The sequence below is a fragment of the Symphalangus syndactylus genome, chromosome 5 (genome assembly GCF_028878055.3).
Source record: "Symphalangus syndactylus isolate Jambi chromosome 5, NHGRI_mSymSyn1-v2.1_pri, whole genome shotgun sequence".
Lineage (NCBI taxonomy): Eukaryota > Metazoa > Chordata > Mammalia > Primates > Hylobatidae > Symphalangus > Symphalangus syndactylus.
The window spans coordinates 132,661,199-132,686,541 of record NC_072427.2 but is presented as its reverse complement, the minus strand read 5'-3'; the positions used below and the strand labels follow the sequence as shown (position 1 = coordinate 132,686,541).

General features: G+C 34.4%; 1 protein-coding gene and 1 long non-coding RNA gene across 6 annotated transcripts in view; one reads left to right on the top strand and one right to left on the bottom strand.

Moving 5' to 3' along the window:
- Window positions 1–20,900, top strand: part of LOC129483251 (uncharacterized) — a 28,354-nt gene extending 7,454 nt beyond the window's left edge. Inside the window, exons 2-6 of the long non-coding RNA XR_008657997.2 lie at window positions 14,567–14,624; window positions 14,865–14,945; window positions 17,141–17,173; window positions 19,800–19,885; window positions 20,621–20,900. This is a non-coding gene — a long non-coding RNA (uncharacterized lncRNA). The remainder of the gene's footprint in view (window positions 1–14,566; window positions 14,625–14,864; window positions 14,946–17,140; window positions 17,174–19,799; window positions 19,886–20,620) is intronic.
- Window positions 1–25,343, bottom strand: part of SOX5 (SRY-box transcription factor 5) — a 435,827-nt gene that overhangs the window by 68,696 nt on the left and 341,788 nt on the right. For all 5 annotated transcript variants that reach the window (XM_063639617.1, XM_055280372.2, XM_055280373.2 and 2 more), the window contains one exon: window positions 6,199–6,345. In XM_063639617.1, coding sequence (XP_063495687.1) covers window positions 6,199–6,345 — 147 coding nt within the window. The remainder of the gene's footprint in view (window positions 1–6,198; window positions 6,346–25,343) is intronic.

Below are 25,343 nucleotides of genomic sequence, written 5' to 3'. Positions count from 1 at the left end.
AGCTCTCAGAGTAAGTCAAATAGTAGTATTCTAAAACTTTTACATATTGGAAATAACACCTCTAGAAACTATTACTCAAAATTTCTCATGGTCAGATGAAATGTGAAAACTATTGAATGAGGTTATAGTTATACTGAGCAGTGCTTTCTGAACTTTTCACCATGGAAATATTCCTGTGGGTGCCTTAGCATTTCCTAGTCCATTTCAAACTCATGAAGTCTCTTTGATGTCTTGTGCTTTATCTTTTTTTTTTTTTTTTTTTTTTTTTTTTTGAGAGAGAGTCTCACTCTGTTGCCCAGGCTGGAGTGCAGTGGCACAATCTCGGCTCACTGCAAGCTCCGCCTCCCGGGTTCATGCCATTCTCCTGCCTCAGCCTCCCGAGTAGCTGGGACTACAGGTGCCCGCCACTGCGCCCGGCTAACTTTTTGTATTTTTTAGTAGAGATGGGGTTTCAACGTGTTAGCCAGGAAGGTGTCGATCTCCTGACCTCGTGATCTGCCCACCTCGGCCTCCCAGAGTGCTGGGATTACAGACGTGAGCCACCGCACCTGGCCACTCTTGCGCTTTAACAGATGTTTTTTGTCACAATATTAAAAATAATGTTTTATAGTTTGTGTCAGTGGTAGGTAGACTTGGTTGTGATTATGCTGTATGTGCGGTTTGTATTCTGCCTTTTCCCCCACTTGGCATTATAAAACATTGTCTCAAATTACCAAAAATGCTTTCATCTCCCAAATCTCCTGTGAGAACTAATCCGCAATCAAGATGAATCTTGATTATCCTCTGATTTCTCGTACTGCTAGCATATTGCTAAGTAATCTGGTGTGTATGTGTACCACAAATTGTGACTCATAGTATTAAACTACAAAATTCTACCCTGCAGATCAGTGTGTATTGAAATAATGTTTACTTGATAGCATGAAACTATGTGGCTGGTACCATTTCAGCAAAAAAAATAGGTTCCCTAATAGGAGCCATCAGCACTGCTGATATTACTAACAGAAACACATGGTACCACATCGGGCAAAATCTTTACTACGCCTTTGAAAGAGGATCAGATAACAATAAAGTTCCAGTTTTTGCTTCTGAATTTGAAGCAATATTATAAGGATAGTGCAGCTCAAAAATTCTGATTGTGTCTGGTCAGCTGGTTATGGCCATTTCTGGCTTGTCGGAGAAACATTTCTTTTCCTTGTCATACTCCCAGGTGCTACTGCTGAGCAAATGGGAACATCGCTGTCAGAAGTATTCGAAAAGAACAAAAAATTGATTCGGACAATCTGTGTGCTCTTGCCATTGATAGAAACACAACTGTGACTTGGGATATGACTAGGGTCATGGCAAGGTTAAAAGAAAAGCACCCAGGAATTCTCTCTTGTCATCAGCTTTTTAAACTGACCGTTCTTGGCTGCTGCAGGCAATATGTAAGTTTCCGTCCAACACCAAGGGAGGTTTAATAGTATTTACAAGTTGCTCTCAGGATTTTCCCAAGAGGTAGCTACTTTCACAATGGCAGAACACTTACAGTGTGAAGTTTGGATGTTTAGCACACCTATAACATTTGAGGACTTCTGGATAACATAGAACTATAAGCCTATTCATAACTAACAATTATATGAGCTGTGTGTGAAACTGAGTCTAAATACTCTTCCTCCTAAAGTAACTGTTTTAAGCCTGATACTGATTCCATTAAATTTAAAAGAAATAATTTATTCTTAGAAAACAAATGTATCGAAAGATCAATTACTATAACAAAGCAAAGGTCATCTAGTCTCTTAAAAGACTACATGAAAGTATGTGGAAATTCATTTAAATAAATATGTGGTGCAAAAATGAAAGTTGCTGAATACATTGCATATTGGTTCATTCTGCAGCAGAAAGTTAAACTACAAGCAAATAATTAAAACATTTGTTAAGGCTATAAGCAGATTCAAAGCAATGTTATTGTATATGTGATTCAAACGTCAATACTGCTTAACAATACCTCAATTAAATAATTTTCTTTAATGTGAGAAGGTAGAATTATTTTTATAATTTTCATTAAACAGGATCTCTTGTCATAAAAGTTCAAGGTTTTATACTTTCACTCAGACTTATTTGCCAACATTTAGCCATAAACTTAGCTGTTAGGACACACAAGAGCTAGAATAATATCTGTGAGGAGCTAAACATACTCGCTTTTGTGGGTCAATGAAAAAAATAGTCCTGGAGTAAGATCCAAAAGGGAACAAATTAAATAATTGCTAAAGAGACAAGTGTACAACTATTTAGAAATATTTTATTGTAACAGCTGAGAAATTTTAAAAATCTGTCAATGCTCTTAATTCTGTATCATCCAGTCTTTGGCAAGATAGACCATGGTGGGGAAAATATATATATATATATGTATTTGGCTTGGGACTAATAAAACCAAGGCATTGAGAAAAGAAAAAGTAACTCATGACAATATGTCAGGCATTAATGCAAACAGTCCACAAACGGTAAGTTCAAGGACCTGTAACTCAACAAGCAACAATATGCATGTTCTTGAACGCAGATTTTGAACAGACCAGATTTCTTTTTGTGTTTTCACATTTACAGAACACAATTCCAGTGTGCCGTTTTCAGAGGTTCACTGTGAGTCCTCTAAAGGTTTCTTTATCATTTAATATTTTAAATAATTATGCTCCTGGGCGGCAGTTCAAAGCTCAGTACAGCACTCGTATAACACCACAGGCAGGTCAGGTGACCTTTCTCCAATTCTCCTCTCTCTGGTGCTGAGGACAGACAAAGTGATATGTCTGTCATACGCCATTACCATTAGAACAGAATCTTGTTCTTTTATTACAACTGAACTCCGCCAGATTTCTCAGCAGGAATGCTAAGTGAAATCAATGTCTTGGATTTCCAGGCTGAGCTTGGAGGTCACAGCCACTCTATCATTTCTCAGCATTATCCTTTCTCTCTCGCACACACACTCCCCAAGCCTCCAACTGGCACACAGCAGATTGAAAACAGCATGCATCAGAGGACTCATGCTGTACAATTTTACAGTCTTTTGGAGCCCCCTCCTTTCGATTCCCCCCTTCCATTTTTTGCAAATTGCAAATAAGTTTTGTTTGTGTCCTTCTCTAGAGTTCTGAGTCAAAGGCAAAGGCACACCCAGGAAGAAAGGCAGGGAATACAACTCAGAGAACATGGTTAATTTTTGACAGCTATCAATAAGATCATTATCCTCACATCATCACCTGGATGTGACTTATGATTCCATTGTTCCAAACAGCAAATGTACTTTTAACTTAAACCATCAATTTGGTTTATGCCAGGTAGGTATGTAGACAACACAAAACCCTTTAATAAAATAACTCTATTTTATGGTAACATAGGCATGAACATTCGCCAATAAAACACACAGAAAATACCCCCAAGACATTCATAATTGATTGCCTAAAAACATAAATATGATAATAAATGATGGCTATTATACATGAATAAAATAGCTTTGTGAAGTCAAAATGTTTATTATGCTATGTATAAATGTCAATTCCAGGCTACAAGAAAGTAAATTCATGTATTGTAATGGGTCCTCTTTATTGACTATAGGTTGTATTTTTTTGGCCATGTTCTTCATTAAAGTGACACCAGTATTACTTATTGGTGTGGCTTTACTTTTTAACCCACTACATTTTACTGCTGAGCTAAAACATAAACACACTGAAGAAATCTTTTCTGACAATAAGAGTGGTTGTGGACAGTATGCCAGAGGGCACTGAGCAAAGAAAGCACATATTTTTATTAAATCGTTGTTACTTGAAAAGAGGCACTTTATTCTTAGTTAAACCTTTGTGTATTTTACAATAATTGTGGATGGAAAGAAGTACGACACCCACTATAAACCATATAAAGTTTTCTTAAACTTTATATGATAGAAAATTCATAAAGGCTCACTTTCAAAAAGTCATTGAATTTCAAAGAAGAACTATATTTTTAAATAATGTATCATCATGGCTATAGAAACACAATCTACCTTTTCATTTGTATTATAAACAGAGATATATAACACCGCAGGATGTGGCAGATTTCTGACACTACTGAAATAATCATTCTCTTTTGCACAAAGTCTATAAGGTTCTATGAAAGTATAGAACTATATAGTTCATAAAGCAATTTCTTAATCTTAGCAAAGCAAACCTTCAGTTACTTTAGCATTTTCCATGGTTACCTAAAAAAAATCATTGTAGCAACTGCTCAATAAACATTTGAATGGATAAACGAGTGAATGGACAAATGAGTAGATGCATAAATGGATGAGGCTGACTGACATCAAAAGCTTCATGATGATTTGTATAAGTAATCTGATGAGAAGGTATCAACGATAAAAAGTGATTGTAGGTGTAAGAAAAAAATCCATCAGCCATTTAAAAGTGAGCTACATATCCTAAAATCATAAAGCAAAATGTCCTGATGTAAAGCCTCATTATGAAACATGATGTGAAATCACATCAGTAAATCAAGGGAAAAACAGAGAATAATACCTCACAGATGTATCTGTGTGTGACAATGACTATGCTGCTACAGCTATTTATTTTATCCAAAGTACATTTTTCTTTACAGGTAATACATGAAAACTGCTGGTCCACAGAAACACTGAAATTATCACTACTTTAAAATTAAATGTGTTTAATAAATGTTAAAATTATTATCAAGTTTTAAAAACTTATATGCTGTTGTGATTATAAAGAAAAGCAGACCAGGCCTTAGATATACATTAAGCACAGAAGATGCATGGTCCATTAAACAACTGAAATAGATCTTAAAAGTGGCATATGTATACTCCTACTATCAATGTAGTGTGTGCAATAATTTTCATTAAATATTTCTACATATTGTTGAAAAAGCATGGTCTAAGGTCCTTGTCCAGGTTAAGTTATATTCCCCAAAATATTTGCCTTTTAATAATATGGAAAAGGACTGGGGAATTCTAGAAGATGGAGGCTGGAGCGCCCTTTTCCAAATGATTGATTGATCCCTTCTCCTTACTGATTCACTCTCTGGAGTATACAGTAACTCTGAAAGACATCCTGACAGAGCCACCAGGGTACTAAAGAAAGATTTTTTGAGGATTCTTGGATTTTTCTCTTTTAATATTTTCTAATCCTTTTCTCTGTGTATTTCAACGATTGTGACTATTCTTACCCTGTTTTGCTTTAGACGTGTCAACATGGCATTCATGGGATGGAGAACAGAAGCAATTTTCCACATAGTTCAGCAAAATAAATATATATAAATATGTATATATATATTGCTGGTAAACTAACTGTGTCAGCCTTCTATTTAACATTTTCTAATAGAATCAAATTATTTGTGGTTGTTTCCCCGAATAATCTCAAGGAATATTGCTTTATGATCACTCTTCTTTCTTCTTTCCTGGAAAGCTTAATATATTTATCCAATATCATTTAAGCAAGATCTTAATACAAATACAAATTTAAAATCAATTTTTCTCTCCTTTTAGGCCAAGAAACATACATTATTTGACTTTTCCCTTATCCTTTTCCATGTGTTCTAATGTTTTCTTAGCTTAAAAACCAAAACTACTTCTAAATTGCCTTACTTCTAACACTACTATTATCTTCATTTCCTTACATGATAATCTCATTGGGTGGGTGATTTTTCTAAAATTATATCTACACCGTACCACAATATAACTGTCACTGATATTTTTAAAACACCTTCTGTAGGTCCTAATTCTACTTGTATTTTAAGATCTATTTCATTTGTCCCTTCTCTGGCAAACTGCTGCTGGGATCTCTCACTGAAGATGATCTCTGCCTCCCAATATAACTTCCAATGTGCTTTATCTATAACTTTTTATAAAATTTATTTTGTATCATAGAGTATGGCTATTTGGCTATTTTATAAATATCTACATAATCAGACTGTAAGCTCCTTGGGTACAAGATACCCATCTGATAATCTTTTTTATCACTCACATTTTCTACTATAGTTATCGATATATGAATATTGAATAAATGAATAAATGAATGATTAAATGTATGCAGATAAGTTTACATGCACACCTGTTGCCCTTACTTGATTCTTACCTCCTTGTACACCCAGAGTTTAAGCTAGCTGCTGGCATATAATAGCCATTTAATAAATACCATTGAATGAAAAATGAAGCTAAGTGGCAAGACAGTGGCTTCTTCAAAAGGGTACCTTGCTTTTGGGTGGTGGGCTGTTTGTGCTCTTGTCTGTGTGAATGCTGGTAGGAGATACAGCAGCACCAAGGTTGCCTTGGGGTATGCCTGGCAGCTTCCCTCCTGGAGATACCTGCATTGCAGCTAGCTGGGCAGCATATAACTGCTACAGAAGAAAAAGAGAGAGAGAGAGGGAGAAAGAATACTATGAGTAATAAAATAAACGTACCTTTCAGAAAGTACATATATTCAGATGTGGTATTTTTCCTATGAGCATTTTGTTTAGTGCACTGGAATATTTAAAGAAAGAAGCTGTCACCTCAGATTTCATTACTTTTTAGGGGAGAAATGACAGATACTACATATAAGTGTTCTCACCTTCAGTATGTCCAAGGACTCAAAGCAAATAAGAGCCATCCATATTTACTTGATTCCAATGTCTATTGAAGGCAAGTATAACATATTATCTAGTTAAGAGCTCTTTATATTCTACTTTAAATTTACACAGTGTGTTACAAAAGAATGCTTCATATACACAGTGATTTTCTACTATCCATATTGGTTCAAGCCCTGTAAGCCTCTTTCTTTGATTTCTTGAAATGGGCACCCGAAACAATTTTTCTGAGTGTTAGGTGGGTAGAAGTACAGAAAAGGCACTGAAAGGCAATGGAAAAAAAGTACTTGAAGAACACTGTCTGGTCAGTCTACCTACATTGATAAAAATTAACTGGATAGTTGCCAGAAGTTCACTTTACTTCATGATATATAAACACAGACAAATCTCCAATTATCTTGAGGATTAAAGTTTTAAAGAATACTGCCTAAAACACATATTCTTCCACTAAGCCATTACTTATTCTTATTAAATAAGCAATAAAAATTGTCCAAGTAATTAATAAAAGAAACATTTTACTTTGATAATGATAGCCGTATGATGGATTATCCTAAAACAAGGAAGTTGCCTTAAATTCAAATATTACATCAAATATTTAATTACTCTTTTCATCTTCCTTTCACACTTTGTTAAAATTTTAAATAACTACATGAGAAAATAATTATTAAATAAATATATCATATATTTAAATTACTAAATATTTAATCGTATATTTAATATTAAATAAATTTTACACACACACACATATCCCAGTTTCTTATTTCTCATTTGTCTTGAGATTCCATGGATAGCGTTTACAGTGCAAGCTAGAATTTCTACAATGAAGCAAGAAAAAAAGCTCTCAAGGAGAAGTACTGTGAAATAGTTATCTGGATTATCTTGATTTTTTTTCTGAAAGAGAAATTCCAAACGACAAAATTGCTCACAATAAGCCACAGATCCTGATTAGCAGTGTCTCTCTCTAAATAAAATAATGAAAACTGAAGACAGCACACATTTATGTGAAAATACACATACATAAGTCTCCAGATACTATAACCTAAATAAAAATACATTAAAGTTATCGATAAAAATTATGGCTTATTTTTATGCAAAGTAACGTAAAATATATCCCAGAGAAAACTAAAAAACCAGAAAAATATTTTTATATGAATAATTGTCTCACAAGGGTTTTATGTGTTAGAATAATTACATCTTTTCTTACCCCAGCCAACTGGAAAGAATAAAAATGATTGTCTTCAATTACATAAACATTAAAAGGATAATTCACTTCAAAAAGGAAGACTTGAGAGTTTACTATTTAAAGAAAAATGATCAGAATTGATCCATTTCTCCTATCTGTCTTAAAAATCTATGCATTATATCCTGCAATTTAAAAGGCACTTCTTTCTGGCATCATTCTAAACTACTCATAAAGTCTTTAAGAAAATAACCAATTATCCTAGGATATCACTTTACAGATTAAAACTCTGACCAGTAGAATGCGTGTACTAATATTGAATTTAAAAACTATATGTATTTTCACAAATTAACTAGATAACTATATTACATTTTATGAACTTCATATTGTATTCCTGTCTTTAAAAATGATTTCACTGGATATTATTACTGGAGGATAAAAATTCCTGTTACTGATTTGTTATACACTAAAAATGAAATTATTTTATAATTACTAATGACATGGAACATTACAATATCTGTGAGTAAAGAAAATGTGAACAAAACAGTTATTCAAAATTTAACTTTGATTCTTCATATTACTGACAAAATTATTGGTTATTTGTGTTATTTAGATATTTAAATAGCTTAACCAAGTAGCCATTAAATGTGATTCAATATTTAAATGTTAGGGACCAGAGACAGTCATAATTTCCAAAGAAATATAAGAACTACTATTAAAAATACAAGTATAAAAACTCTAAAATAGTTTATTGAATTAAAGGATTTAAAGGAAGGAGAATACACATATTTGGAAATAAAAGTTATACATATTCTTTCATCATCCAAATAAATATACTTTTACCCTTTTAAATATAGAATTAAGGTGTATCTGAGTTAAACTGTCCTAAAAGAAATGCTTTTGAGTTGAAAGGGAAGAAACATTTGTAAAAGAGATAGACCCAGCTGAATATGCTAATATTTCTATAATAACAGTATAATATCATTTGCCTTGCTGGTATTTCTACAGAATACAGAGACTTAATGTAATTTATGATGAGAATTTCATAAGCCTGCTATTCAGTTCGAGGATGGCTAACATTAGGTTGCTCTTCACTCCCCCAAATTGCCCATAAACCCTTTCTCATATTTGGCTTCTGTGTAAGAGGACAAATTTTAGAATTACTCTTCTCCAACTGTGATCAGTTTTCCACTATTCCCACATCACTGCATTTTCCACCAAGCATATCAGATTTTCCTGGTTCACCAAGGTTTTGAAGTAAGGCCAGGAAATATCTATTTCAACACATTTTGTGCCATAGATATGTTTTCCTAAAAGTTATATTCTAACACAAAAGCAAAAATGAACCCCGTCTTAGAGAATTTAACATACTTTGAGTCTGCTCAGATAAGATCAATCAGGAATTTTAATACTCTTGCATTCTAACTTGGCCATTTACAAGTTAATAGGAAATATCAGTAAAATTAAAGAAGCTGACAATAATTCTTCTATCTGGCTACATATGTAAGAGTGGATAATTTTTTTAAAATGCTACTGTGACTTATTTTAATTCACACTTTAAAAAAATTATGCTCCTTTTTGTATCCATTAAAATATGTGTAGTGAATGATTTTAAAACAAATAAGCCAAGAAATGATGAACAGTTTCCTTCTTTTATTAAACATTCTTGAAGCAAAATCAAGCCTAATAGCAGGTGTCTGTCCTGAGTGACGTCTACAGTCACAGGACCACTGGTTGACCTTGTAGAGGGGAAAGGGGCATGAAATCTAGTGACTACTGGACGGCCACCTGAAATAACAAGCATCTGGAGAACTATATAATCCACTTATGTTTGTACGTATGTATGCCTGTATGTTTTAAAGTGAAAATCTGGTTAACATCTTTCTTTAAATAATAACAGATAAAACCCAAAGTTAAACATAAGGTATATTATGATGAATGTATTTTTATGATAGTGAAGTTGTCTAAAACATCGAAAACAAACAGATGACACTAAACAAATTGATGACACTAAACAAACTGATGACACTAAACATAAAAGGCTGAGCTGAGCCAGGTGTGGTGGCTCACAGCTGTAATCTCAGCACTTTGGGAGGCAGAGACAGGAGGACCGCTTGAGCCCAGGAGTTTGAGACCAGCCTGGGCAACATAGTGAGACCTCGTCTCAAAAAACAAAACAAAAAAAAAAAAAATGCTGAGCTGAAAGAGAACACTCATTTCATTAGTTTAACTAGACTCACAGTATCTTAGCCTCGCAGAATAACAGAATAACTTGACACTTACCTTGAAACTAATGTGTTAGGGATTGGATGTGATCTCTAAAACTTCACAACTCCTCAGAGCTTTCCAGTCTTTCTATTGCTTAAAACATTGCATTCTCATTCTCTTTCACTACCCTCATACCTATACCTCCTTTAGACAATGAGTTTTTAAGGAAACAATTACAAATGATTAGGTTAGAATCTATCATTGATTACTTCGTGTCTTCCTGGTACTCAAAGTTCATAAATATGTTTTTACATACATGTATATAAATATAAGCAACTCTCATTTTTGTCTCAAATTGCTCCATAACCTGGATTTTTGTCTCTTCAACATTTTAAGCTCCTTGAAAGATCATGATTTCTACTTCTAGTGGAAAACTTAAAAAGCAAGAGCTTTGGACAAGGCAGAACTGAATTCTAATTGCAGCTCTAAGCCATGTGACCTTGGGCAACTTCTCTGAGCCACATTCCTTAATCTGTAAATTCAGGGATAAATGAAATTGACCTTATAAGGGTACTGTGAGAAATGAATCACATGATGTGTACAAAACACTTAGGATAGCACATGGTAGAGAATGCCTGATCAAAAAAAATAGTTATAATTATTAATGGATTAAATATACAAAGTAAGAAACTAGGCAACATATATGTGCTGACTCTGGACTGTTATTGGTATAGCAGAGGAGAGACAAAGTGTACAAACATAGTTTCTGCCGTATGTCAAGACTGATAAACAGAAAACAATCAGACTATAAGTATACTGCAACTGTATGTCACTGTTGAAGGTGTTAAGAGAGAAGAAATGCATCAGTGCGTTCAGGTATGTTTTCGTAGAAGAGACGGAGTTAAGGTGGACGTAGAAAAAGGAGATGGCATTCCAGGAAGGGAGTACAATTAAAAGAAAGGCATGAGAGCAGGAATGAGCTAGTTGCTGCAAGAGAAATACAGAGATTGGTGTGGAACAGTGAGTGGTAGAAAGCACAATGCATACATAGCCATGTTAGAGGAAAATAACGTTAGTTTTGTAGGCTACATTCACCTTATGGAAGCTTTTGAAACATAAGCAAAAGAGTTCTAATTGAATATGTAGTAAGAGAAAGCCACTGACTGAGAGCAATATATATGATGTTTTTTAGCTAGAATATTGATAAGACAGAAATATCAGCTATGAAATTATCAACATTTAACAGTGGTAATTCTGATCGTAAGAACTTGAATTGCAATAACAGTTGTGAAATGAAGATGGAAAAAATAATTTCAAGTTCATAGCATACTGGGCACATAAAAATTGCCAATTAACTGGGGAAAAGAAAAGACAAACAGAGGAACAGGATGATAATACAATTTATATGAAGTCTTCATAAGTATGTAAGTAATCTCACCTATCATCTATTCTCATTTGTGTATATTCATCATTTATCCTTTTAAGAAAGCCAAAACACATATACTGTGTTTTTCTTTTATTTCTTTATCTCCTTCTTGACAAAGGAAGTATTAAATCACACAGAGAGGATTTCCCTGAATGACTAGATCCATTCAATCATGAACTTCCCCTACAGTGTGGCTCATTAAAACACTTTTAAAAAATTATGAAAAGTGTGATGTTCTCCACCACCAACAATATAAGCTTGAATTGTATCTCACTTATTCAAGTCTAATCAGTAGTTTTTCTTATAATTTATTATTATGTGCACCAAATCACTACTGGGCAGTGGGCTGGCAGTTCATTAACAGGCATTCTTTCTGCTCATCTCTAATGGCCCACTATGGGGCCAGAAAAGGTCTGGTAGGATAACAGATATTTTAACTTGTACTAATTAATTATTGCTATTTTGGGGAAAAAAACAGTATAATTGTATTTGGACGACATAGCTTTTATGCTATGGTTAGAATCAATAGTGTTAAATCAATCGTGTTTTTATATGAAGATACCCATAAAAATACCTTGAACAAGTACTTTTCAGTGTGAGGAGTACAGAAATTCTACAAACAGTTTATTTAAATGCTAAGCTAGTTTATTTCATTAATTCCTAGAGGTGGTAAATTCTTGCAACTTTTCAGTAATAGGTTACTTTCCCCAAATTGCTAAAAACACAACTTCTCTCATTGACTACTAGTCCACTGTCTAACTGCCATCTGGAGTATTTGGATTCAGTGCATTAGGCACTGACAAAAATATCTATCAAGATTTATTGCCCCAAACCATTTACTGACCAGTAAACTCCTTGAAGGCAGAGATTATGTCCCTGCTAATCAATGCTTTATCAGAAAATCTTAAAAACAAGGAACAGTAAAATTGAACAAATGCAGAAAATGACATGTAAAATACTATTAATATAGATCTCTTGTACATATTTAATATATTTCATAATAGTGACTATACATAAAACAAATTTTTAAAATCCAAAATGAATTTGGCATGCTTGCACAATCCAAAGAATTAGAAAGAAAGGCTCATTAGTAATATAGATAAAATTCACATTCATTCACTCGTTTCATTTGCTTGAGAGGAAAAAAATAGGAATTTAAATCTTATCAGCATAAAAACAAAATAAATGAATACCCTCATTGTAGTCATAATCATAACAGTAACTGTCTATTTGCAAAATACATACCAAAAATGGGTGGAGATTATTTGAAAAAAGTTAAAAGTATCTTTTCAAAAGACAACAGAACCAAGAGTTGAAGCATATGGATATTCTGAAATATTTTGGAAAAGACAGATGACAAATGCCTTCTTTTTGATAAATAAATTAACACGATTTACTTGCTGAATCTTAAATATTTGTTATTTAGAGAGTAAAAGATATTTAGTAGGAGTTATGGTTGCTGGTAGGTATAAGCTGGTTCTTCGGGATCCTTTTAGTTTGCTCAAAGTTTAATTTTCTATTTTTAAATATTATTATTTGACCAATATCTCCTCTTTCCCCCTTGCCTTCTACCCTGGTAATCACTATTCTACTCTCTACTTCCATGAGTTTGACTGTCTTAGATTCCACAGGTAAATGAGATCACATGGTATTTGTCTTTCTGTGCCTTGCTTATTTCACTTAACAGAATATCCTTCAGGTTTATCCATGTTTTCACAAATAACAGGATTTTTTTTTCAAGTCTGAAAAGTATTCCATTGCGTGTGTGTGTGCGTGTGTGTGTGTGTGTATATATATATCTCAGATTTTCTGTATGCATTCATCTACTGATGGACAATAAGGTTGATTCCATGACTTGGTTATCGTAAATAATGCTGCAATCAACACTGGAGTACAGACATCTCTTCAACATGCTGATTTCATTTCCTTTGGATACATGCCCAGAAGCGGGATTGCTGGATCTTTCATTTTTATTTTAACTGGGATCTTGCTACAGGTCTCCCTTTTGTGTGCCCAGGCAATCTGTATAAAGGCACAGGAGAGAGAGATGATGCCATATACAGTCACTTACCCAGGAGCCAGCAGCATATGACAGTGTATGGTTTGATCCAACTATTTTCCTTTACTTCAGGCATGGATTAGGAGATGGAGATATTTCTACCTTATTGTGAAGACAGTGCAAAATAAGTTATGTCCACCATCCTCTCTCTACCCTTACTCTCCCCCTGTTCATCCTCCCTACATTTCTTCTCCCCAAATCACCAACTTCATTAAACTTCATAGGAAAGCTGGGCACAAAAGGCATTTTAAATTAAAAAAAAAAAAAACATTAAGATTACAACTGAAATATCTTTCTTAAATACTGTATGATAAAACATACTGATTCCTAAAGATAATTTGTGAACTTTTTACACTGTCATTATCTGAATGGAGAGTGATAAGAGCATGCATACCATTTAATACTGTTTTTGTGAAACTGTTTAAAATTATTTTTATAAGTATTATCCTTTTTTCCAAGTGTAATCTCATATCAAACACCAGTATATAAAACAGAGAAAGGAGAGTTATGGCATAAATGAATATAAATAAATTTTACTTATTTTTAATATATTTTATTGATATACATTAGATGTATATATTTTGAGGGTACATGTGATAATTTGATACATTCATATAATCCAAGTCAGGTAACTGAGATTTTTAAGTATTTTATTAAAACGTGACCAATGAGATTGTTTAGTTCACCCCAAGAGTTTGAGTAGGCATAAGGAAAAAGTTGTAATCCTTTTTCACCCTCAGTGATAAAGTCCTCACTCAAAAATAAATAGCTGTCACTTCTAAAATTGCACATAAGCAAATATATAGACTTAACATCTTCTAAAAGAACATTATAGAGCTAAACTCTTGCTGATTAATAGCACCTCCCAGGTCAAATATACATATGAAAATGGAAGATTTCTTTTCAGTCCAGGGTTTGAAATGTGGCAAGAACAATTAACATATATGCAATGTGTTAAATATTTGGAATAGAGATTTTACAATATATCTCATCTGTTATGATTTAAAAAAATAGTTGAATATGAATTGTTAAAGTTTAAATAAAACCTAAAAAGATATATACTATATATATTTGATGGAAAAGTATTTGTTTATTTCTTCTTTCTTTTTCTGTTTTTAAGAGGAGGAACAGGGAATATCATTTGTGAGGAAAAATTCAGAAAGCAATTTCAAGGCTCTGTAAGTGTTATCTTTATAGCTTAATTTCAGCTTCTTAATGTAACTTAAATGTGGAGTTTAAAGAGAAACTAATGTACTGGAGAAAATCTTTCAAAACACAGCAGCATGTTTCAGTGTGAATAAATTTGCTTTGCCCATTATTTTTCATAATGTTTTTTCACAGAAAATTATCATAGCAACTTGAGTTTAAACATGGACTTTCCCTAACACTGTGAGCATTTCTTTTGCATGTTCTTCAAGTGTAATGCATGAAAACCAGGATAGGCCTTAAATGTGCTGAATACCGGGACAAAAGTACAGATAGGAACTCACGTGTCGAAGGTATAAAAATTTATAATTCGTAAGTCAATGAACTGTCTAATTAAATATGTTTCATTCTCCCGTCTTGACAAACCTATTTTCAAAATGACCTGGATGCAAATCAAAAGCAGAAGAGCTACCGCTTCACACCCATTAGAACGACTACTATCAAAAAAAAAAAAAAAAAAAAAGGCACCAGAAAATAACAAATGCTGGCAAGGATGTGGAGGAACTGGAAACTTGTACATCGCTGATGGGAATGTGCAATGCTCCTGCCACTGTGAAAAATAATATGGTGGTTCCTCAAAAAATTAAAGATAGAATTACTATATAACCTGGCAATTTTACTTTTGGTCATACACAAAAAAGAATTGAAAGCAAGATCTCAAAAAGATATCTGTACACCCATGTTCATAGCAGAATTATTCACCATAGCCCAAAGGCAGAAACAATTCAAATGTCCATTGACAGATGAATGGATAAACAAAATGTGCTATATACACACAATGAATTATTATTCAGCCTTAGAAAGAAATGAAATTCTGACACATGGTACAACATGGATAAACCTTAAAGGTATTATGCTATACTAAGCAAATAAGCCACTCACCAAATAACAAATATAGTATGATTCCACTTATATGAATTACCTAGAGAAATTAAATTCATAGAGACGGAAAGCAGAATGGTGGTTGTCAGGGGCTCGGGGGAGGCAGGAATTAGGAAGTTAGTGCTTAATGACTAGGGACCTTCAGTTTGGAAATCTGGAGGACAGGTTTGCATTCAGAATTCTTGGTCTCCTTGCAGCTCCATGTTAAAACCTGGTGGCCCAAGGACAGCAGGTTTGGGCCTGCGCCTATGTCCCTCCTCTTCCCACCCCTAGCTCCATTCAAGAGACAAGGAATGGCTTCTGTCCTAAATAGGCTCATCGTCTTGACTTCAACTGACTTGTAAAGAGCTTCTGAAGCGGGGGCCAGGATCTGACATGGCTGCAGTCCTGCTACATATGTCCTCAAGGGAATGCAGGATGAAGTTAAAATGCAAGAATATTCCAGGCAGAAGGAACATAACATGCAAAGCCATAAAGTTAACCTTCAAATCAACCAACAAAATATGTTTATTAGCATTTAAGACTTTTCTGTACACAACAGCAGACCTTCCTCTCCCTTTTTGAAATAACACATTCCTTTTATTTCTCTTTGGCCAGATGTGAGGTAAAGCTATTTTGTTGTCCCCACTACTGCAGCAATGCTGGAAGAGACTGTAGAAAAAGATACCTGGTTTCTTTCACTTAGCGTAACATTTTTGAACTCCCTCCAAGGTGTAGCATGTATCGGTAGCCTGTTATTGTATTGTTGAGAAGTACTTATTTGCGTGGGTGTATAATATTTGTTTATCCATTTGTCTAGTTGATGGATAGTTGGATGATTTTTTTTTTCCAATTTTCCAGTGAATAATCCTGCTATGAACATTCCTGCACAAGTTTTTGTGTGTTTTCATTTCTCCTGCTTATCCATGTCCTAGGATTGGATTTGTTGAGTAATGTGGTATCTTCATGTTTACCTTCTAAGGAAATTGTCAGACTTTTCTGAAGTGGCTGAACCATCTTTCATTTCCATAGCTACGTATGAGGATTCCAGTTTCTCTATATTTTCTTTCTTTCTTTTTTTTTTTTTTGAAACAGAGTCTCACTCTGTCGCCCAGGCTGGAGTGCAATGGCACGATCTTGGCTCACTGCAACCTCCGTCTCCCGGATTAAAGCAATTCTCCTGTCTCAGCCTCCTGAGTAGCTGGGATTACAGGTGTGCACCACCGCGCCCAGCTAATTTTTTTGTATTTTTAGTATAGATGGGGTTTCACCATGTTGGTCAGGATGTTCTCTAACTCCTGACCTCGTGATCCACCTGCTTTGGCCTCCCAAAGTGCTGGGATTAGAGGCGTGAGCCACCGCACCCAGCCTTATATTTTCATCAATACTTGGTATTGTCTTTTTAATTATAACTATTTTAGCAGGTGTGAAGTGGTATCTCGTTGTAGTTTTAATTTGCATTTCTCTAATGATGTTGAGCATCTTTTCATGTACTTATTAGCCATTCCTGTCTTTTTTGGTAAAATATGCATTCATATCTTTTGCTTTTTTAAAAAAAATTAAGCTGTCTTATTATTGAGTTGTAAGAATTACTTATATATTTGAATTTTAAATTTTTTAATTTTAGGTCCAGGGGTACATGTGCAGGCTTGTTATACAGGTAAACTTGTGTTGGGGGAATTGTTGCGTAGATTATTTTGTCACCCAGATATTAAGCCTAGTACCCAATTGTTACTTTTTCTGCTCTTCTCCCTCTTCCCATTCTCTACCTTCAAATAGGCCCCAGTGACTGTTGTTGCCCTCTGTGTGTTCGTAAGTTCTTATCATTTAGCTCTCACTTATAGGTGAGAACATGCAGTATTTAGTTTTCTCTTCCTGTGCTAGTTTGCTAATGATAATGGCCTCCAGCAGTTGCATTTATGTTCCTGCAAAAGACACGATCCCATTCTTTTTTATGGCTGTATAGTATTCTATACTATATGTACCACATTTATCCAATTTGTATTTCTTTAGGTATATGCCCAGTAATGGGATTGTATTTATATCCTGTAATGTGTTTTACGAATTGAGCTGTCTTATTATTGAGTGGTAAAACTTCTTTATATATTTGAATTTGACTTTAAAGGGTAAAACCTATCAGAGAGACTGTGCAAGAGTCCAATTTAATAGTACTATATAGCTATTATCAAAATATTCATAATAATAAACAATATAATGGGGGAAAAAGGTAATACAAATAGATAGTTTCCTCTCAAATGAATTTTTTATACACTTACACAAAAAGTAATTTTTTATTCTTTAATTTTCAAAAATCCTAACAGAGAAGAAGTACAACGAGGGTTCTAAAGGGATATGTGTTCTTTGTATCCGTCAAGGAATACTGGGCATGCCTAGGTAGGACTCTGAACATTGATGACTTTCATTAACCACTAAGGTGACTCCTGGAAAAAATGAAGAGTAGACAGGGCTGACAGCCAGCTCTCAGGACTGAGACTCTTGGTCAAACCTGAGTGGAAAGGGTCAGGGGTAGGGAATAGATGGAAAGAGTTCTCGGCTAACCTCCTAAGTGGTTAACCCACAGAAGTGGGTGGAGGCTGGGATTGTGAAACGTTTCTCCTGTTGCTTCTCCAGTTCTATCACAGACCATAGAGGAAAAGTGATTGGGGAAAGGTGCCTAGAGGAAGGCGGGAAGGGTTGTCACTTAATTTCCAGTCTAGAGTCCCAGTTGGGGAAGAATTCATCCTGAAGGGAGTAAGGAAGGGTATACTAAGGACTAGACTCACTGGGGGGAGCAACTTCACATACACATCATCTGAGAGATTTAAAATCTTTTGTATTTGTACACAAATTCTAATGAAACTTGATGGCAAGCAAAAATGTATTACAGTGCAAGAATGAACAAACTCAGACTTGCTACAGATTTGTCCATATGAAGGAGAGCTAACAGCTGTTATGTCAGTGGAGCATAATTTAAAAAACGAAGTTGCAGTTGTTGGGTGTATAAGGGTCTGAATTATCAGGTCAAGCAAGAAAATGACTTGAGTGGACAAAGGCCTCAAAAGGCTGAAGAGTTAGTTGGTATCACCAGAGGTTAGTGACTGGCTGCTGAGGCTCAAGCCTGTAATCCCAGAACTCTGAGAGGCCAAGGTGGGAGGATCACTTGAGGGCAGGAGTTTGAGAAGAGCCTGGGCAACATAGTGAAACCCCATTTCAACAAAAACTTAAAAATAAAATAAAATTAGCTGGGTATAATGGCATGTGCAATCCTAGTTACTTAGGATGCTGAGACAGGGGGATTGCTTGAGCCCAGCAGTTCAAGGCTGCAGTGAGCTGTGATTCTGGCACTGCACTCCAGGCCTGGGCAATAGAACAAGACTCTGTTTCAAGAAAAAAAAAAAAAAAAAAAAAAGATTGATGGCAGGAGGATAAGCCATCAGGGGAAAAATGTTACCAACTTCAGAAATGAAATTTTCTGCCTTCAGAGAAAACAGGTGAGCCACTGGGAAGCATGCTTGGTGAAATAGGGGACTTGGAGGTGTGGGCTCCAGGGCATAAATTATTATTATGACCCACACTTCCTTGAAAACATCACTCTTGCCTGATATAACTTGGAAAAGCTTGGATACAAAAGTAAATAATTACATCTGGCTATAGTTTGGGTTTTACTGTTAAAAAGCTATAGTGAAGACATGTACAGAGGATATAATGTAATTTATTTAAAGCTGCTATCACCAAATATTAATAATACATAGACAATCTTGACTTTTCTATTCCAAATTCAGTCTTACTCGGGGTGATACTTGGATGGAATACGAAGCTATCAATGAGGGGTGGAGTGTTAGGAGGGTGTGAAGATAGCATCCTGTTAAAAATTAAAGATACATTTGAACTTACTTAAATCTTAAGACCTTTTTCACAGGTATGATGCTCTCATGCTGTCTCTGTTACACTGCAGATACTAAAGCCTATAAATAAGAAACACTTCAAATGTACAGGGTTTTAAAAGGCTTTCTTCATTACACACCAATAAATCTTAAAAAACAGCTAGAAAAAAAACATTTTGACTTTTATAATTGAAGCAGTTCCTTAAAGAACCAGATATATTTTGTGAGAGTCATGTAAGAACACCCCAACTGATAGTTCCTCTTTCGCTCCCTCCCTCCCTGTATTTCTACTCCATAAGCCATCTTCGTGTACTGCACAGTAATCCATTACAATATGTTCCAACATCTGCCTCCCCATATGATGTATGACCTATTCGATTGACCCTTTTTATGCCGCTCCAGACTTGCTGTTCATTACTGTGGGAGGATGAACACTCTGCATCTATTCCTGAGGTCACCAACCAGCAAATACATCTCCATTTGGCAAGGTAAGAAGGACACTGGCTGGAAGGCTCTTCAGATCTCTTTATGTATCAGTGATTATACTTATATCTTTAATTAGTTTAATTTAGGGAAAAAATATTGCTGAAATTCCCTTCAAAGCAACAGTAAGAAGAGAAATCCTTGTTCATCAGGAGAAAAATTTCTGTTGCTACTAAATTTCATTATTTAATTTGGGTATTATGAGAATTACAGTATTATCAGAAAGAGTTCTAAAGCAAACACTTGTCTTTGGCTAAGTTCATATTTGTGAAATCATTTTTCAATGTATCCCAATAGATTGGGGGGTAGTAATCAAGCCATTTTTAAATAGCATTCTAACTCAGTATAAAGACAATTTGAGTCCTTTCATATTAAATTAGACTATATATTATTTTGTATGTCATAAAAACATACTTCCAGAGTACACACTTGCTGGAGGCTTGCAAATACTTGAAACACATACGGGGAAGAAGTACAAGAACCACGATTTTCTCCATGACTATGATATGTTAATCATTTTGCTAGAAGCTTGCATACTATTTCAGGAATCACCACAACAACTTTGTGAGTTTGGTAAGAGGAAAAATGAATTGAACAGTGGTTCAATAACTTGCCAAAGGTTAAACAACTTGTAGTATCAGAAGTCCAAGTAACCCTGAAATTCTTCTGTGATGTAATGCTACTATGGGAAAATACTTTCCAGGTAAAATGTTAGATGATTAAATTCATCTCTTTTGCAGTGGGATAGAGGTGGAATCCCCCACCTGCTGGCCAGTGAAAATCTGAGTCAAAAATAATAGTTTCCAAGGCCAAGGGTTAAAGGCTTCAAGAGTGAAAGACTTCTTGAGTCAGTAGTAACAGAACTCAACGCTTCCTGAAGAAACCACAAAGTCACTTAAGTTTACTATTATTGTTGTTGTTTTGGTTGCTGTTTTGTTTTGCTGTTATTACTAACAAAAAACACATATGAGAGGTTTTAAAAAAGGACTGCTTCCCATGGATTCCTCTCTTACTTTTTTCTTCCTCCTTCCCTCGTAAACCTTTAAGATTAAGAAAGTATCACGTACAAATATTAGTTTTGGTTCTTTGAGTGTACAAATTATGCTAAATAAAACTACATTTCAGGGGAAATCTGGACAGAGAATAACAGCAGCAATAATAATCGTAATAGCTGAAGTTTACAGAATGCTTACTGTGAGACATGTCCATGTCATATCTCTTGGAACCTTCTCAACAACCTTAGGAAATAGGTATTCTTTTTATTTTATGGAACAGGACATTGAGGCCAAGAGAGAGTAAAAGTCATCTGTCCAAAGTTGCACAGGTAAGACATCAAGCTGAAGTTGGAATCCAAATCTTTTTGACTTTTTACAGAGCTCTTAACTCTTAGCCTATGTCTTAGGAATCTATTTTCCGGTCATTTTAATACAGTAGAAGGGTTTGTGTGCTCTGAAACAAAGAGTTAGACAAACCTGGGAAGGGCAATTCAGAAAACACCTCTTATGGAGGCTGGATCTTCTGATAAAAGCGATAGTACTGGGGACGCAGAACAAGAAAGAAATGTGAAGTGTCCAACGGGAAATTTTTCCTGGTATCTTTCATCCGTTTACGTCCTTTTGGCTACTGCCAGTAAAAAGCGCTTCAGTTTGGTTTTCTTCTCAATTTGATACTTATTTTAACCATTTAAATAATTGTAGGAAACAAGGTAATGAAATATGGAGAAAGCTGTTAATACTTCTTATTATCTTTTATCATTCATGCTTTTATTCATTGAAAAAAGTTATAAAGTACCAATTTCATGTTAGGTCTTTAGCTCCCTAGATCTTACATAGAACAAGAAAGGCATCAATGAAATAATTACACAAATGAAAAGTAAAATCCCAAATGTGCAAAATTTGGTGCCCTAAGAGCATGCAAGCGAGAGCGACACTACAGGCAGGCAAATCAGGGAAGACTTTCCTGTAACTATGAATACTTGGAGGTCAGAAGGATGAGCTGATATAATTACACACATACAGGAGGAAAAAAGACTGGCAGAAAAACTACATGCTGGGAGGAAACATGACAAGTTCACAGTATCAGAAAGAAGCCAGTGAGATGCAGTGCAGTGGGAGAGATGTCTACAAAGGTAGATGGGAATATATCGTAATTTAATAAGAGGAACGACAGAATTAGATTTATATTCCTACAAAATTAGTCTAGACATAATATGGAGAATAGACTTGGAGGGTTTGCTTCACCTACAACCCATTTTTAATTGAAGTAATGTCTGCCTAATCACATTTTTACAGATTTAAAATTGATTTAAAATTGATTATAGAATAAATCTGTATATATAATTTTCAACATTCTGAGCCTCATCTTTATTTAAATATTTGCTCTTTCTTGTATAATTTATACGAAGAATTAATCATATAAAACTATGCTTTGAGTAAATTCATGGTGGCCAACCTCAATTTTTCTAGACCATTTGAAAAAGAAAAAGGTATAGAAAAATGAGTCCTTTTCACTACCCCAACACCTATAACTCATAAGTCAATTAAAATAACAATAACACACTCCAATAGCACTTTGCATTTACAATTCATTTTTACTTTCATTGGCTTTTTTGATCACAATAGGCTTCATTTTCAATTGCACAGGACTTATTTCTCATGTACCAACGAAGCAGTACAGAGAAACAATTCTTAACTTCTGCTCTCCTGCCTTAAATTGATGCATTCATTTAATAAATATTTATTGGAGACCTATTATGTGCCAAGCACTACTCTAAATAATTAGAAAATATCAGTAAAAACTATCTCTGCTTTCATGAAATGATTTTTAAACTTTTTCCCAAGAAGACTTGTAAGAATTTAATCTTTATTTGTCACATAGTTGTTTAATATTCCTCTATTTGACACTACATATTAGCTATGATTATTATAATTGAGAACTTATATATCCACAATTCTTAACATTTATAAGTAAATGTTGTTTTTGAGAGAACTAAAGTCATTCTTAAAGTGTATGTTTGAGGGATACGTGTGACAACATGGATGAACCTTGAAAATATTACGTTAAATGACATAAACCAGACACAAAAGGACAAGGTACTTCCTCATATGCAAATTCACAGAGACAGAAAGTAGAATAGAGCTTATCAGGGGACGGGGGAAGAGGAAATAAGAAATAGGAAATAGTTAATAAATATTAATTATTTAATTTTTGCATGATGAAAATGTACTGGACACAGACAGTGGTGATGGTTATATAATATTGTATATAATGCTACACAGAACCGTACACTTTAAAGTGGTTAAGATGTAAGTTTTATGTTATTCATATTTTACAATTTAAAAAGTGTATGATTAAGAGGGCGTTAGAAGAAAATCACTATTTTCCAGGACCACATTAGGCTTTATTTCTCTACAACCATTTCCTCCTATTTTATTCCCATGTGTTGGTATATGAACTAAAGAGAACAGGTGCAAAGGGGGGAAGGAATATTGTGATTTTAAAGTAAAAGAAGGTTGGAAATATTAGATTCTTTAAAAAATACTTAACATACTCCCAGCTTTGGAAACAAACATAAATAGAAGAGGAAAGAGTACCAGATCCTAAATCAACCAAATCCAGTAATGTCTTCCAAGTTAAAGAATGCTCTGAAACAAGAGCTATGAGATCAACCCACCCTTCATTGACTTTGCAAAAACCACCGCATTTGCTAGTCACACCGTAAAAGGTAGTTCTCTCTTCACTTTCCCTTCCTACTCCAAAGCTAGCTTCTTTTTCATATTCAGATGACTGTTTATGAGCTCAATCCTGTTTCAACTGTCACTCTTTACATCAAGGAAAGATAGATGGGACACACCAACCCCAACCTAAATGACCTTTGGATGTGACAAGAGTTTTAGGTCAGCCTTGCTAAATGGAGGCCTTGGTGTATCGAGACATGCCTTGGGGTGAAATTTACAGTGAATTTATTATCTCCCAATGCCCTTTGGACTGCTTCCCACCATCAAACACCATGGCAGCACTTGGAACAGGAAGAAATACATTAACTGGAATCTGATCGTTTTAAAAGGTTACAGCTGCCCAAATATAATTTAATTTCATACTTGCCCTTTGAGGGTTTGGTGTATATTTTCATTTTATGACTGCAAATGATAAAGCTCTTAAGATTCCAGGCAATAAAAAGAGACAAAAAAAAAGTATTTTAAGGGCTAGAAGTCTATTCCGTTCATATTCAATGAGTGAAGTGACAAATTAGCTTTTTTAAAAAAATCTAATATTTCTCTGTTTTATTTGTATCATCCCTTATTCCTTTTCTGATCCTACACTTCAACGGTTGGTTGATATCAGTAGGTGAACTCCAACCTCAGATCTCAGCGAATTTGAAAATAAAAAGGGTGATTTTTTTTTTAAATGAAGAAAAATCCATCAGATTTGAAGTGAAAATATCTCAGTACAAGAAACAAATATTTTTGCAGTAGCATTTTATCTCACATAATTGGGAAAATTTACCCATTAAAATATATCAACACTGCGCCAACTTACCATTGATCCGATATATCACACTTCCATAAACTTTAATAAAAGATTCACAAAATCCTACTTAAATACTATGCTATACCATCATTAATTTAATTGGTAAATATTATTACTATTATTTTATTGACAGAAAATCAGAGATAAGGTATTGTTAACGCCACAGAATAAGTCAGAAAATCAGAAACAAAATTCAGATAAACTCATCTATAGTCTATTATTTTAGCCATTTAAAAAAAACAAAAACAAACTTTTGCCACCTCTTTTTTAACTCGATACCTTTCCAGAAGACTTAAACGTTCTTTAAAGATCAATCCAATAGAGTTTGAGGCAATGCATACTTTGGATTCAAGGGTAGTAATGAGAAAAACAACATGGTGAAACTTTTAACCCATACAGGTCAAATGCAACAAAGTTGTGTTTCTGTGTGTGCAGGAGCCTGGAACACACATGCATATGCCATTCATCCATTCTTTTATGCAGTCAGCAAAAACTTTTTTTGAAAGGTACTGAGTTAGATCCTGTGAAGTTTATACTTTTAAACAATATTTTAATTATAAAAGAGTACTTCTAACATACGAACAGCAGAGACAGAAGCACAAAGCATTTAAGTATTATTATAAGACAAATGTATTAGACAATTATAAACACCGATATATTTTTATTAGCAAATTTTAATTTGATCTTGATATGCTACTGTGTTAAGAGTGTTTTGCACATTGTTTAACCTGCATACCAATACCATGCGGCAGGAAATATTACTATTCTTATTTCTAGATTATAAGATGTAGCCCAGCAGGTAAGGAAACTGCCCCAAGTAGCAAATCTAGTGGTTACTAAGACTCAAATGCTCTAGATGGTACTTAGAAACAGTATTATTCATTTACTTGTTCATTTATCCCTCTTTCATTCAAGAAACATAAAAGACCTACC